We start from the raw sequence: 15,029 nt of genomic DNA on the forward strand, positions 1-15,029 counted from the left end.
TCGATCGTTTAGACTCATGTCTTAAATTTTATCATGGCATTAGAATTCGATTTATAATGTAACCTTTATATTAATTGAATGTTCATTTCCAATGAAATTTATTGGGTGGAAAAGTGCCAAACTACCATTTTCTAAATTCTATCAATTTTACACGTTATTTATTGTGTCAGTTTAATTTTGAATATTTTTAATGTTGATGAAAGCGCAAAAATATGAAAAATCAATTAGAAAATTAAAAAATAATTTAAATTGGCATTATTTAAGCATTTATTATATTTTTATTACTTAATAGCATAGAATTTGAAATTTATTACCAACTCATGCTCGACCATTATAATTAGTATTTCATATTTCAGTTTCTTATGCATAGCACTTAGAATTATAAATATTATTTTCCTTTGTTGTTTTATAATGTGCTCTTAAAATATTAAGTATATTATTTTTCTCTTTGGTAAACGTTTGGGTACTTTTTTTTTTACTTTGCCTATTTCTAATTATTTATAATAATAATAATAATAATAATAATAATAATAATAATAATAATAATAATAATAATAATAATAATAATAAATAATAATAATAAATAATAATAATAAATAAATTGTATCAAAATGAATCAATAATATCTCCACCATGTTTTAACTTAAATTAAAAGAAAATTCAAATTCAAGTTTAATGCATAAAGTAAAAAAAAAAAATAAATAAAATATATATTCGTTTTTTAAAATCAGATAATACTTAAGAAGCTTAAATAATAATAATAATAATAAAAAAAAAAAACTAGAGAAAAAAACTCAAACCAAAAATCAGCGTTCATCTTCCATTCACCTCAATATATTTTGATACTCATTCAACTTTTATTATACATTTACGGTAGTTAAGTGCTCATTTACATGATCAAATCTCAAAATAATCACTAATAACGTTAAAGTAGTCACTTATAGCGTCAAAATGACTCATTATAACTTTAAAGTGATCACTTGCAAATTTAAAGTGAATACTTTATAATCTTAAATGATCACTTAAAATCTTAAAGTGATCAATTAACCTTAAAGTGATCACTTATAACCATTAAAATGGTCAATTATAACATTAGACTGATCGCTTATAATCTTAAGGTGCCCAATCCTAACTTAAAGTCATCACTAATTGGAAAATGTGCTAATTATATGAGACTATCTCATGGTGAGACAATCTCATACAATACTTGCTTTTTTTAATATTACAAGGTAAGCTAAGGAAAGGAGAGAGTTAGATTACAATTAAACCCAAGACAAGAAAAATAGTAATTAAAGTAAATCACCAAAAAACTTTAAACCCATCAATTTCCCACAATAATTCTTTAAAAAAAAAAATTAAGAGACAAAAATCATTTCTCACACGCTAATAATAATGAATTATTTGCGCACCTTTAGCAAATAATATTCAATACCTTTTCATCTTTCTGATAATCCATTCCTCAATCAACCTTGACGCTTCCATTTAAAATCCACCATTTTCTAGAATCAAACACCAACTACGCATTGTAGCTTATGGTTGTCATCGGCAAACACCCATCTTATCAATTCATCCATGAAAATTTAAAACAAAATTCTCCAATTTTTTAGATTAAAATTTTGAAATTTAATATTTGTCGTTTAAGATTATAACAATAGTGGATAAGAATTGCACAAGAGTTAACGAATGCTTTCGAAGATTGATGTATGCGAGAAAGGAATATGGTGAGCGATGCGAGCAACAAAAATCTCAAACCTACAACTCCCACGAATATACCGGCAAGCACAGGATCGAATACATAGTGAACCCAAGTAAATGACAACTTTAATTTATTGCTACAGGTAATCGTATGATTACAAGCAAGAGAACCACTGCTTCTAGACTTGGGCAATATACATGCATACAACTTGGGACCTAGATTTAGGAAGGTCGATTTCTGAGCATCAGACTCAACCACAGTAGCTAATTCAATTAAAGGTTCAATATCCTAATCACATTCAACAAATGAATCCACACAAAATGCAAACTCCGTCATCCTAAGGCCTTCTAGGTTTTACCGAGGAATCCTACTGAAGAGAAGCTTCTAGGCCACTCAAACACCATGATGAAACCATAATAAAGCATTTCCTATGTTGCTTGGACTCAGGTACGATTTTAAATATTGGTATATGACCAAGTGTCGAGTGCTGAATACGTTTATATATTCAATTCTATGCCTAAATTGAAGAGTTTAAGTGTCATGACAACGTCCGAGCATCAAGGATCGAACATGGATACGTGAAGCTAAATGAAGAGTTCGAGTAACATTGAGCATTTCATACACACTGAATATTAAAGATAATCATGGTTAATTTCTATTATATCAGTACCTTGTTTTGTGTTTGTAGGTTATCTCAAGGGTCCAAGGAAGCTTGTCCAAAGACTAAGAAGAAGTTGTTCCTCACGTGCTCAAGTATGAAGTTGTTCCTGTTTCTGTTATTTAGTTTGTTAGGTTAGCTTATAACAAACTTGGTTAGTTTCTTGTACAACTGTCATTCCTTGTATCTCTTAGTTCTTTAGGCTTTCTTGTATTAATCCCTTTTCCTATAAATATGAGACACAAAGCTCATATCCTGTAATGAATTACAATTCAATTTCTTGTAATACAAGTCTCTGTTATTTTTCATTGTTACATCTTACATGATATCAGAGCAGGATAGCTTCTGATTTCCTCCTTATATCCTGTTTGCCATACCTCTGTCTCCCTCCTTGCTTTCTACTGTTAGCTATCATGGTTAGACCATTCCCTCGAAGAATGCTGATCCCACAACAAATCTAGTGTATACTTCTTGCATCTCATTGATTTAGGCCAAAGAATCATTACCAAAATCTTTAATGGGGTTGGGTTTAAAGACTAGAAAAGGGCAATGGTTATTGCTTTATAAGACAAGAACAAATTGGGGTTTGTCAATGGCACCATAAAAAGGTCGACAACAAATGCCATTAATGGAAAAGCTTGGGATAGGGTTAACAATGTTGTGATTGGTTAGATTCTTTATAGCTAACACATTACAATGGTTAAAGACTGCCAAGGAGATTTCGGATGAACTTGAGGAAAGGTATGGGCAAACTTCATGTGCACAATTGTTTTCTGTTCAAGAAAAGATTAGTAAAGTTGTGCAATCCTCAGATGAGACTGTTGAAACTTTCTTCGTTAAAATGAAGGGACTATGGGATGAACTGGACAATCTTTATCCAGCACCCACTTGTACCTGTTTTGAGTGCACGCGTGATATACGAAAAAAGATTGTAAAGATCCAGCAAGGTAGAAGACTCATAGAGTTTCTAATGAAACTGAATCCAAAATATCAGCACATTAGGAGTAACATTCTATCGATGAAAGAATTACCAAGTGCAGCAAAGGCTTATAGAATCTTGATGCAAGAGCAAACCCATCAAGAATTGAGTAAGACAACCTTGTATGAAGACTTAGAAACACATGATGCTTGTAGACTTGAAAAGAGAAAATTTGTTGACAAGGCAAAGAATGTGCAGAACAAAAAGGGTAGCCATTTTTGTGAGCATTGCAAGGTGCATGGCCATAGTATGGAGAGGTGCTGGAAGATTCATGGGTTCCCAGCAAACTATAGACCTAATATCTGGAGAAAAGATGGGCCCAACAAGGCCAACACAACACATGTGAGCACACAAAGTGCAGAAAAGAATGCAGAACCCAAGCTAACCCAAAAGCAGTATGACAAACTCATGAGTCTGCTCAACACACAGTCCAACAAAACTGAGGACAAAGAATCTACTATTGCTGCCTCTGCACACTCTGAAGGTCAGTGTTCTTTAAAACCTGTTTGGATTCTTGATAGCGGAACAACAGACCATATTTGTTGTGATATTAACATTTTCAAACACTATAGTCATATTAACAAGCAATTTACTATAGTTATACCTGATGGTTCTCATGTTCTGATTAAATACATAGGAACTATTGAACTTGGTAATGGCTTGAAATTGAATAAAGTACTTTATGTACCAGGATTTCAATACAACTTGATCTCTATATACAAATTATGCCAGGATCAAAATGTCAAAATTAGCTTCATTACTAACATGTGTGTCATGTAGGGGTTTTTGATGAGGCCTTTGCTTCTTGGTAACTTGAGAAATAATCTCTATTACCTTGAAGACAAATTGATACCTGCACGTTTTGACAAACACACCTAATGGGGAAAGCTTTTGTCTATGTTCACATCTCTGTCAGAGAGTAAAAGCTTACACTCTTACAATGCCTGCCTACAGTCAGGAAGTTGCAACAACACTGATCTTGCCAAGATATGGCACTTAAGGCTAGGACATATACCTTTTAATAGGTTACATCTTGTTTTTCATGAGTTACAATGTAATAAGATTGATCATGAATTTGTATGTACTATATGCCCTTTGAGTAAGCAAACAAGAAAATTGTTTCCAAATAGTTTCATAAAGACTAGTGATATCTTTCAAATGATACACATAGATCTCTGAGGTCTTATCAAGTTCCCAAAAGATTAAAATGCAATATGTTTTGCACTATTGTTGATAATTTTTCAAGATCCACATGGGTGACATTCATCAAAAATAAGAGTGATTTCTTTGACATTTTCAAAAAATTCTACTTGTCAGTCCAAACTCAATTTGGAAAACTGATTGTAATAGTTATAGGACAGACAATGCACAAGAATTGAGTAAGGGAGACGTCTTGGAATTTTACAAGAGCAAAGGCATTCTTTTTTAAACTAGTTGCACTGAGACCCCACAACAGAATCGGGTAGTGGAACGCAAGCACAAGCATCTATCGGAAATTGCAAGAACACTTTATCACCAATCAAAAGTACCCTTAATGTTTTGGGGTGATTTTGTTCTTAGTGCAGCACACATTATGAATAGGATGCCTCTAGTTCCTTTGAATAATATTACACCCTATGAAAAATTGTATGGGACCAAGCCTTCATATGAGTCTTTTAAGAGTGTTTGGTTGCTTATGTTTTGTATCAACACTCAAAGGGATAGACACAAACTAGTTCCCAGGGCAGACCCTTGTACATTCATAGGATACTCTTTGAATCAGAAAGGTTATAGGTTATATAATCTTAAACTAAACTTACCCTTGAGTCAAGAGATGTAAGCTTCTATGAAAAGTGTTTTCCATATAGGTTTGATGACAAGGATCAAACACATATTGGGAATTTGTTTGTTCGAAGATAATATTCATATGAATAATACTGAGACTAAGACTGCAAAAGGAAACACATGATCCTTTAAACATTGACAAAGAAGAAGAACTGAGGTCTATAAGTGAAAAACCATGACATGATGATGATCCTGAGCTCCCATATGTGAGAATTGAGGATGAAAAGACTGATAATCCTCACAGACCCAACAGGCCTGAAAGAATTAAAAAGAAACCTGAGTATCTTGAAGATTATATGTGTAACTCCACTAAAAGCACACATTGGTGTAATTCAATCCAATTTCATGCTTTATCAAGTGCACATAAACAGATTGCTCAATCTCATTATAAATACATTGAACCAAACTTATGAGGAAGCATGCTACAATCCTCAATGGATAGGTGCCATGAATAAAGAGTTAAAGGCTCTCTCTGACAACCACACATGGGATGTTGTTTCCTTACCTTATGGTAAAAAACCAATTGGCAACAAGTGGGTCTACAAGGTTAAACTAAAATCTAATGGCTTCTTAAAAAGGTTTAAGGCTAGACTAGTGACAAAAGGATTTAATCAAAAACAAGGGATAGATTATCAGGAGACATTTTCCCCTGTAGTCAAAATGACTACCATAAGGTGCATCCTTGCAGTAGCAGCCAGTTATAACTGGATTGTACATCAATTGAATGTCAATAATGCCTTCCTACATAGAGACCTATATGAGGAAGTGTATATGAATATGCCTCAAGGCCTACCAAACCCTGAGAATAAAGTTTGCCTACTGAAGAAATCTTTATATGGCCTAAAACAGGCCTCTAGACAATGGCATGCAAAGCTTGCTGATGAATTATGTTTCTTAAGTTTTATACAGTCCAAAAACGACTATTCTCTATTCAGTAAGAGACAAGACAAGTTCATCACTATTATAGAAGTTATGTAGATGATATCTTGATAACGGGGAATCATAAAAATGAAATTGTTCAACTTAAGTAGCATCTGCACAAGGCCTACACTATAAAGATCTTGGTCAGCTCCACTTCTTTTTAGGTATAGAAATCAGCTATAGTCCTTAAGGGATGACTCTTATGCAACAAAAGTACACTGAAAAGTTATTGAATGACAGTGGCATCACTAAGTTTAAGAAGGCTGTTACACCATTACCTTTAAACCTAAAGTTGAATTCTCATGAAGGAGAGCCTTTGTTAGATGCTGAAAAATATAGAGGTTTAGTTGGGATGTTGAATTTTCTAACTAATACAAGGCCTGACATTGCTTTTACTGTTCAAACATTAAGCCAGTTTATGCAATCCCCTAGAACCCCACATTGGTAGGCCTTACTACATACCCTAAACTACATCTATTCCACTTGTGGACAAGGCATCATCTTAAAGGGAATGATAAACTTATACTCCAAGCCTACACTGACTTAGACTGGGGGGCATGTCCACAACTAGAAGGTCTATGTCTGGATATTTGGTGTTGCTAGGAAATTCTCCTATTAGCTGAAAATCAAAGAAGCAACCAACTGTGTCAAGATCCAGTGTAGATGCTGAGTATAGGGCAATGGCAACTGCTGCATTAGAGGTGACCTGAGTGGTTAGGCTGCTAAAGGAGATTGGGGTAGAAAAACTTGAGCCAGTTACTTTACATTGTGATATTTAGTCTGCCATATACATCGCAAAAAACCCCGTCTTCCATGATAGGACAAGACACATTGAAATTGATTGCCACTTTATAAGAGACAAAGTCTTGGAAGGGCTTATACAGTTGTCCTATTTACCTACAAAAACATCAATTGGCAGATGTGCTAACAAAAATCCCGCCCTCTGCTTACTTCAAAGAGCTTGTATCCAAACTAGGAGTGAGTGATCCCCCTCCTAGTTTGAGGGGGGATATAAAAGATAATCATGGTTAATTTCTATTATATCAGTAGCTTTGTTTGTTTTGTGTTTGTAGGTTATCTCAAGGGTCCAAGGAAGCTTGTCCAAAGACTAAGAAGAAGTTGTTCCTCACGTGCCCAAGTGTGAAGTTGTTCCTGTTTCTATTATTTAGTTTGTTAGGTTGTTAGCTTATAACAAACTTAGTTAGTTAGTTTCTTGTACAACTGTCATTCCTTGTATCTCTTAGTTCTTTAGGCTTTCTTGTATTAATCCCTTTTCCTATAAATATGAGACACAAAGCTCATATCCTCTAATGAATTACAATTCAATTTCTTGTAATACAAGTCTTTGTTTTTTTCATTTTGTTACACTGAACATCATTGGCCATAGTTAAATCTTGAAACAAAGTGAAATTCACTATCTAGGATTAGATTACTTCACCCTACTTGTTAAGCTTCTAAGGCTTCAACAATTTGGGTCTCTCACATCATGGACCACAAGAGAATAAATCCATACAAATTAACTCAATAAACCCTAAACCATACTAAAATAACTGTAACTCAAAAATTGCCCCCAACACCTAGCACGAACAGTAAATACTAGGGAACTTCTATATATAGTAGGCCACTTCTATTCTACAAATAAAATGTTCAATGGATAATGATGTATACTCTTCCTATTTTTTTCCTATTCCATATTCCCATTTTCATTTTTACTGAATTACTCTTTTAGTAGGACTCGAGATCAGCTGCACTGTGTAAAACAGGCTAGGACATTTACAGTACATCATCTTCTTTTCAAAGCTTCTTACAATCTTCTACCTCTATTTAAGCAAATTCAAGTAACAGAAGAAAGAAATATATAGAAGAATAAAGACCAAGTACCAATTAACACCGCAATCAACAGGGAGGTTACCAAGAAGTTGCCGACAGGGCGACAGGCTACAATAGAAGAATCGTCGATTGTATCAAGGAGTATCTTTTTCTTTCTTGGGGGAGGATCATCAGCTAATGTTCAAGGTGGAACACGTATTCTGTCAGGCGCTGCAATTTACTAGGATCCAATTTCTGTTCTGCTACAATAGATTGTTTCTTCACAGTGAACATTCCAGCAGCCGAGTCCAAACTCCAACCATTCAGCAAAACATCTATATAAAATAAAAGATTCATGTCAGTCATTTACCAAATAATTCAGGGAATTAAGATGAAGAAAATAAGACCAATAAAAACTATGGAAAATGAGGCCCACATGGAGTTCTTGCTTGTATTGAAAGATTGAAAAACAAGAAAACCTGACCCTTTTGTGCCCAAAATCAACTATGTGAGATCAATTCAGACATCCTAGAAAAGGAATGGATTATGGTACAAGAAAATTATCGTCCCTGCCCTTTCAAAGATTCGAGGTGAAGGTTATTGGCAGTGATGTTGATCAGGTGATGGCTGTGTTATTGATGTCTAAGAGCAGGAGGTCATGTGGAGAGACAAAGAAGGTGGGTGTTTGAGGGGGAAAGGGGAGAGAAAGAGCGAGGTAATTTCAGAAACAAAAAAATATATATAAAACTATATGAGAAATAAATGATGCCACGTCGTACGATTGCAAACTCCAACAAGTGAGTGACTGGCTCGGACTTGTGAAATGATAAGTGGTGATAAGATGAGATGTTCGAAATCATCCAAGTAAAAAGTGGGGTTTGAAAATTCTCTATTTCATTTAAATAAAATAGGTTTGTAAACCCTTGCAATAACATGGTTACTTCTCAATTTTGCTATTACAGGTGGCCATCAGTAACTTGGATTCACCTACACAAAGGAACTATCAAATAATCTAATCTAAGTATTGTTAAGAATTCATTTCAACAAGAACCAAATTATAAATTGGAAATTTCTATGTGTAAAACCATAATGTTTCTATGGGAATACTACCAAGAAATTGAATCATTTACACTTCTTATTTATGTGAGGTTGCACGTGATGTTGGCTACCAAGGGTCAATCGGAAAAAATCTCTTTGTTAATTTCATTATTAACAAGGGAAAGTTTGTGTACATCCGACCCTCCCAGCTCCCACCACACTTAATGGCGTAGGGGTAATGGAACTAGACATATAAGGATCCTTTTCCGAGCATCAAATAAGCTACATGGGGTTGATTTGCCCAAAATTTAGTTTATTTATCAACTTTTTCTCCCACTCCCTAATCTACTCTCCCACCAACTTTATCACCCTCCTTGATATATAATTTTATGTGCAAGATAAAATGGAGAATCTTCGAGAATCTATTCAGCGAACACTCAATATACCACACCGTGAAACTCGCAGGAAAAAGAACCAAATTACATCATAAATTCTTCATGGTTTAGTATGTGAACGCCTTTTTGGACTATTTTGAATTTCTGGCAATTACCTCTAAAGCACCTCTAAAGCAGCATGTCCATCATACAATCACATAAAGGAAGAACAAGAGAGGGCATATTCAATCCTTTGCTTTTGATTATTTACCTATTTTGCTGTTGTGGTGGAGAGAAGGAAGCACAAAATTTAGGGGGAAAGAAACAGGGTTTTATTTGTTTAATTTTAAACTCCATTCTATACTATTTTTTCTTTGGCTTATTTATATCAATCAATGTTAAATTATTAATTCAAATTAGAACGAGGGGGACAAGAGTTGAGTCACGAGGTTTCAAATTAAGTCGAACCATGACATAGTACATGGGGTAAAATTTTAGCACAAACGAGATAACGAGAGACACTATATTTTTAAATAAATATAGAAGAGAAAGAAATCGCTTTAAGGGGATGCTTCAAATATCTTAGGTCCATATTTTAGAGAAGCGGGGATATCAAATAACATGTGACCTATAGAATTAAGTGTGGGTGACAGAAATAGAGAGCAGTATCATGTGATCGAGGTGTGCCCTTAAAGTTAAAGGGAAAATTTTATCGAACGACCATTACACCAGCGCTACTATATGAATCAGAATGTTGGGCTTTTAGAAATGATCATAGTAGAAAAATGGGAGCAGCAAAAATGTGAATGCCTCATTGGAATCGTGGATACCTTGAGGGATAAATTCAAAATGGAGATATAAGAAGGGTTTAAAAGTTGCAATATTGAGGAAAAGATGAAAGAGAATCGTCTAAGATGGTTTGGGTATGTGCAAAGACGGAGTATTAGCAAACCTGTAAGAAAGATATAAAGTTGGAGCTCAAGAGACTTAAAAAAATGGGAAAGACCGAAGATGACTTGGATGACAAAAGCAAAAAGGATGTGAATGACCTAGACGTAGAAATTGCGATGGTAAGAAAATAGAATGAAGAAGAAGAATCCATATAGACGACCATTAGCACTCATTTAATGGTTCATGTAGCTGACCTCAAGCTTTAGATATTAAGGCCCTAGTATTGCTGTTGTTGTTATGTTATATTATTGTTAATAAGATAAAACTGACAAGACTATGACACTATGTACCAAGTTTGACACTCTCCAAAACTAAAAATATTTACCATATTCAGATAAATTAAGTTGGTCCTTCGTTAACTTTTGCAGAAGAGATCTCTTCGAATAAATCATGGCACTGTAGTAAATGAATAAAACTTGAACTATATTCTTTACTTCAAGAAGGATGACATCCCGTTCATATTTACCAATTACCACTTTAAGACGTTAAAAATATAATTGTATATTCTTGTTGATTATGCTAAGTCATGCAGGTAAATCATTATGAATCAGCTAATCATTTAGACAGAAATTTACTCACACTTTGTCACATCTTCTTCACTCATTCCCAAAAACAGTGCTGTATCCTGAACACTAATGGTTGAGTAAGCAGCAACCAGTAGATGAAACATCTTCTTGGTATAATTTTCTACAAAATTAATTAATTAAAATCAGGACAAGAAGCAAAACAAATTATAACAATTGGAGCTGCAATCAATATTTAAAAGTTGTTTACTTATTATTGGCTTTCAAAAAAGTAAAATTTTCGGCAAAATATTATACGAGAAAAAAAAATTAAAAAAAAATAAAATGTTCTGCCTTGCCTACGAAAATCCCACATATTCTCCTTTCGCCTAGGTTCGAGTTCTTATGTGCCTCAGTATGCCTTGCTTAATATAAAAAATGCAACAATAGAAAACTACAACAGCAGCTTGCTTTTACTTCGTTTTGTTTTCAACCAAAGAATGAGAAAGGCATAAACTAGAGGGCAAAAATGGTACTCTAAAGGACGGTAAAAGGAAAATACAGAAAACAGAAGATCAACGTAAGAAAATATCAAAGATTTAAAAAACCTTATGCCAACACATTTGTCTTCAATAATAATAATAAGAATGTGATGCTACAAAACTTAGCAATTGATATTACTTAATTCACCTAAACAAAAACCACAAATGATACAAAATTCCAATGAAGTTAGTCACATTATCATGTTCTTTGTTTAATGACAATCTCTAAATGAATGGCTATTGTAAAATAGGTAGAAAACCTTTTCCCCACAGAAGTTCTCTCTCAAAAGTAAGTCTACATATGATAATGAAATCCATTTTTTGATAGCTAAAATTTCTTTACAGATAAAGCACTAAAGCAGTCAGTAAAACTACAATTGGTAAAGTAGTCACTTATAGTTTGATGCTCGTTAATCCCAATATTGTGTTTGAACTTCCAAAATCCCTTGAGGATCTCACTCTCTTCAAATTTTCACCACTTTTGCTCAATTGAAGAAAAAACATAATCCCAGAAGTACAACATACTTCCATAAGATTATTTTGAAAAGATACACAATTGAAAACAAGGGATTTTTACAAGGTGGCTTCAACTATTTGTTAAACACTATTCTTTATAATTATCACTCACAACTAGAGCAAGCTACGCAGTCAGCATACATATCTTAAAAAAAGTATTATCCAAATGCTTTTAGGATTTCCCCTAACGTTGCTTTTCAAATTAGTAAAATTTTCATAGGGGTATTGATCATGATCCATGATCCATGATAACAAATCCCTTTATGAAAAGTAAAGTATCTAGTCTTCTTAACAAAAATGGTGTATCCTTTAAAAGCTCCCACCATGGTGCAAAAATGTGGTAATGACTTCAAAATCCTAGTTATGTTGACATTATCAACACCCAACTTAGTTGACATTATCAACAAGCACCAACCCATCCAACTATCAATGCATAAGCCTCATCAATTGTATAATACTTTACATGAGGCTATATATTCTTTTAACACCCACTAACCATAATTTTTCTCAATATCCTTCCTTCTCTAGTTAGTTTAACACCCTGATTCCAATGCAACATTAAAACTATCAAGCAGCAATGACTTCAAAATCCTTATTAAACGATGATTAAGTTTCTGTGATGAATTGGTAAGACAAATTTGACCCACTGTCTATGGTAATACCATTCACTTTCATTCATCAACTACGACCCAAACCAGATAGTTTATGGGTATCTTAAGTCCAACCTTAATAGTGAATCAAAACAACATACATACATATATACGTACATACATACATACACACGTCCCCAAACTGAAAACATGGTAGAATGATGATTTCACAAACAATAACACCCATTTTACTCCCTCTATTTCAACAAATGTAAACATTAATGTTAATATAGACAACGGAAGAAACCAGATCCAAAGACAATTTAGAATAAAGGTAACCTGAAAAGGCAGCAACAAGGGGTTGAATTTGTGGAGTCCAATTGAAAGAACGAAGAGCTTCATAAACAGCAGCATATTCCCGTGTCCAAAGCTTTTGACCAATCTTCCAAACTGCAACAACTTCAGGCTGATTCTCTTTTATAGCTAACGGCATAGATTTCCAAAGAAACCTCGCGCTATTACTGTATGTAAATCAGACATCAAAGATTAAACCAAAGGTATATTAGGGTTTATCAAACAAAATATCAAGAGTAAACTGACTTACATGTCACCGGCATATATGTGCCCTAGTAGGTGAATTGCGTACGGCCAATCGTTCTCATAGGTAATGCCTTCAGCGGAGACCTGAGACCAGAGTAAATGATCAACACTATGGATTAAGAGTGATCAATCGAGAAGAGAAGAGAGAGCCTGCCTGAAGCATCAAATTGTCGCAGACATCAGCGATTTTGTCGTAAGATTTTGCAGCAATTGCGTCAGTGAGTGATGAGAAATCTATGGCGGTCGCTTCCTCCATTGTTGTATCGGTGTATACTACTTCAGAGATTTGCGATTTAACTGTTAAACCTTCAAGCTCTTCTCACATTGAAAATGTAAACTAAAAACAGTTAGGCTTTTTAAAGATCGTTGAAAGACGTATCTTAATGCATATTTACCGTATTTTTAATGTCTATTTACATTATTATTATTAATATTTACTTATCGTATCTTTAATGTCTAGTTTTAATATTTTAAGTATTTACTTATATTAATTTTTAATACCTAGTTACAATATTTTAAAAAATATATAATGAGCCGGTCCAATTAAAGATAGTCTCTACAAAAGACTTTGTCTCGCAAGAATAAAGAACCTTGTACAACAATATTAGTAAGATTGAAACAAATAAGCTTATTTCAAAAAAAAAATTCCTAAATAAGCTAGGAAAAATATTAATTCTAAAAAATAAGCGTCTTCATGGCAAAGTTAAAGTCAGGTATGTTCGTTATTGCTAACAGCAAACAAAAAAAATAGTAAAAAAAGTCAAAATTTTTTGTTCGCTAATTTGTTTGTCAATATAACAGCGAACAAAATTTGTTTTAATTCTTTTTGTCCCTTCCAACGCTATGACATCGTCTCTTTTAGTTTGTTGTTACTCTGTTTTAATTTCTTGTTTCTTCTAACGCTATGACATTGTCTCGTTTTGTTCGTTGTTACTAACCGCGGACAAAGAATTTTGACTTGTTCTGACCAAATTCTTTGTTCGTTGTTACTTACAGCGAACATACTTGACCTTAGTTTTGACATGAAACGCTTATTTTGGGAATTGAATTTCCCGAAGCTTATTTTCGAAATTTTGTTGTACTTAGCTTTGCAATATCAAAAAACAACATACAATTCACAATTAGTTAAGGCTGTTAATTTTGTATTTGAGGCTTTACAACCAAATGTTTTGAAATTTGTATGGATCACTTTACAAGCATGTAAATTTGAGGTGATAAAAAAATTTGGGTGGTGTAGATTATCACATTCCATATATGAATAAGACCAAACTTGCAAGAAAAGGAAGACTTTCAAATTATTGTATGTAGGCATCAATGATTGAGAAGAGTATGTTTGAAGTCATTTTATTTTATGTAGGCATCAATGATAAAGAGTATTTTCACTAGACAACGGAACCAACAAAATAACCAACAATGAAAACAAGTAAACCAACATTAACATAACCACTAATAACACAACCGTCATCAAAATAAGCAGCACTAAAAGATCCAACATCAACATAAACAACAGCAAATGAACCAGCATATAAATAATAACACTTTTGTAAAAACCAGTTGCATATTAGATGGGCAAACAAATCACAAATCGCAAACAGTAGTATAACTTTTGGGTTACTTGTGAACACTCACACTTTTGGGAAAGTTTAAGTCAAAAAAATACGAAGTTATAAAAATCATGTACTAGATCTCAAAGTTTTTTAACACTAAACATTTTAATGGAACGCAAAATATTAAGAGTAAAATGATAGCTTAATACTTAAATCAATTGCATGTCTCTCAGAGAACAAATTGTTCTCATCACAGAGAAGTGAAGAACCCATAAAACAAATCAATTGCCTCCTAAATCCGACAAAGAACATAGCCTCCTAAACTTCAAGTTTGGTGGCCTTATGAACTCAAAATCTTAGATTGGTGGTAAAAAAAAATTAAATTTTTTAGAGTTTTTCAATAGCTAAGAATAAAAAATTTATCTTAAAAAATAAAAATCATAGGGCAAAAAAGAGGTCTCAAAATCATCATTGACCACAA

The 15,029-nt window shown here is 33.5% G+C and overlaps 1 protein-coding gene across 1 annotated transcript; it reads right to left on the reverse strand.

The window, feature by feature from the left end:
* Positions 1–1,307: 1,307 nt before the first annotated feature.
* Positions 1,308–13,338, reverse strand: LOC130797922 (COP9 signalosome complex subunit 8). Its single transcript, XM_057660718.1, has 5 exons — positions 13,156–13,338; positions 13,006–13,085; positions 12,741–12,922; positions 10,830–10,937; positions 1,308–8,222 (listed from the first exon to the last, which is right to left on the reverse strand). Exons 1-5 carry the CDS (start codon positions 13,255–13,257, stop codon positions 8,083–8,085), a joined length of 612 nt encoding a protein of 203 aa, XP_057516701.1. The 5' UTR covers positions 13,258–13,338; the 3' UTR covers positions 1,308–8,082.
* Positions 13,339–15,029: the final 1,691 nt, after the last annotated feature.

Source organism: Amaranthus tricolor, chromosome 13, assembly GCF_026212465.1.
Source record: "Amaranthus tricolor cultivar Red isolate AtriRed21 chromosome 13, ASM2621246v1, whole genome shotgun sequence".
Classification (NCBI taxonomy): Eukaryota; Viridiplantae; Streptophyta; class Magnoliopsida; order Caryophyllales; family Amaranthaceae; genus Amaranthus; species Amaranthus tricolor.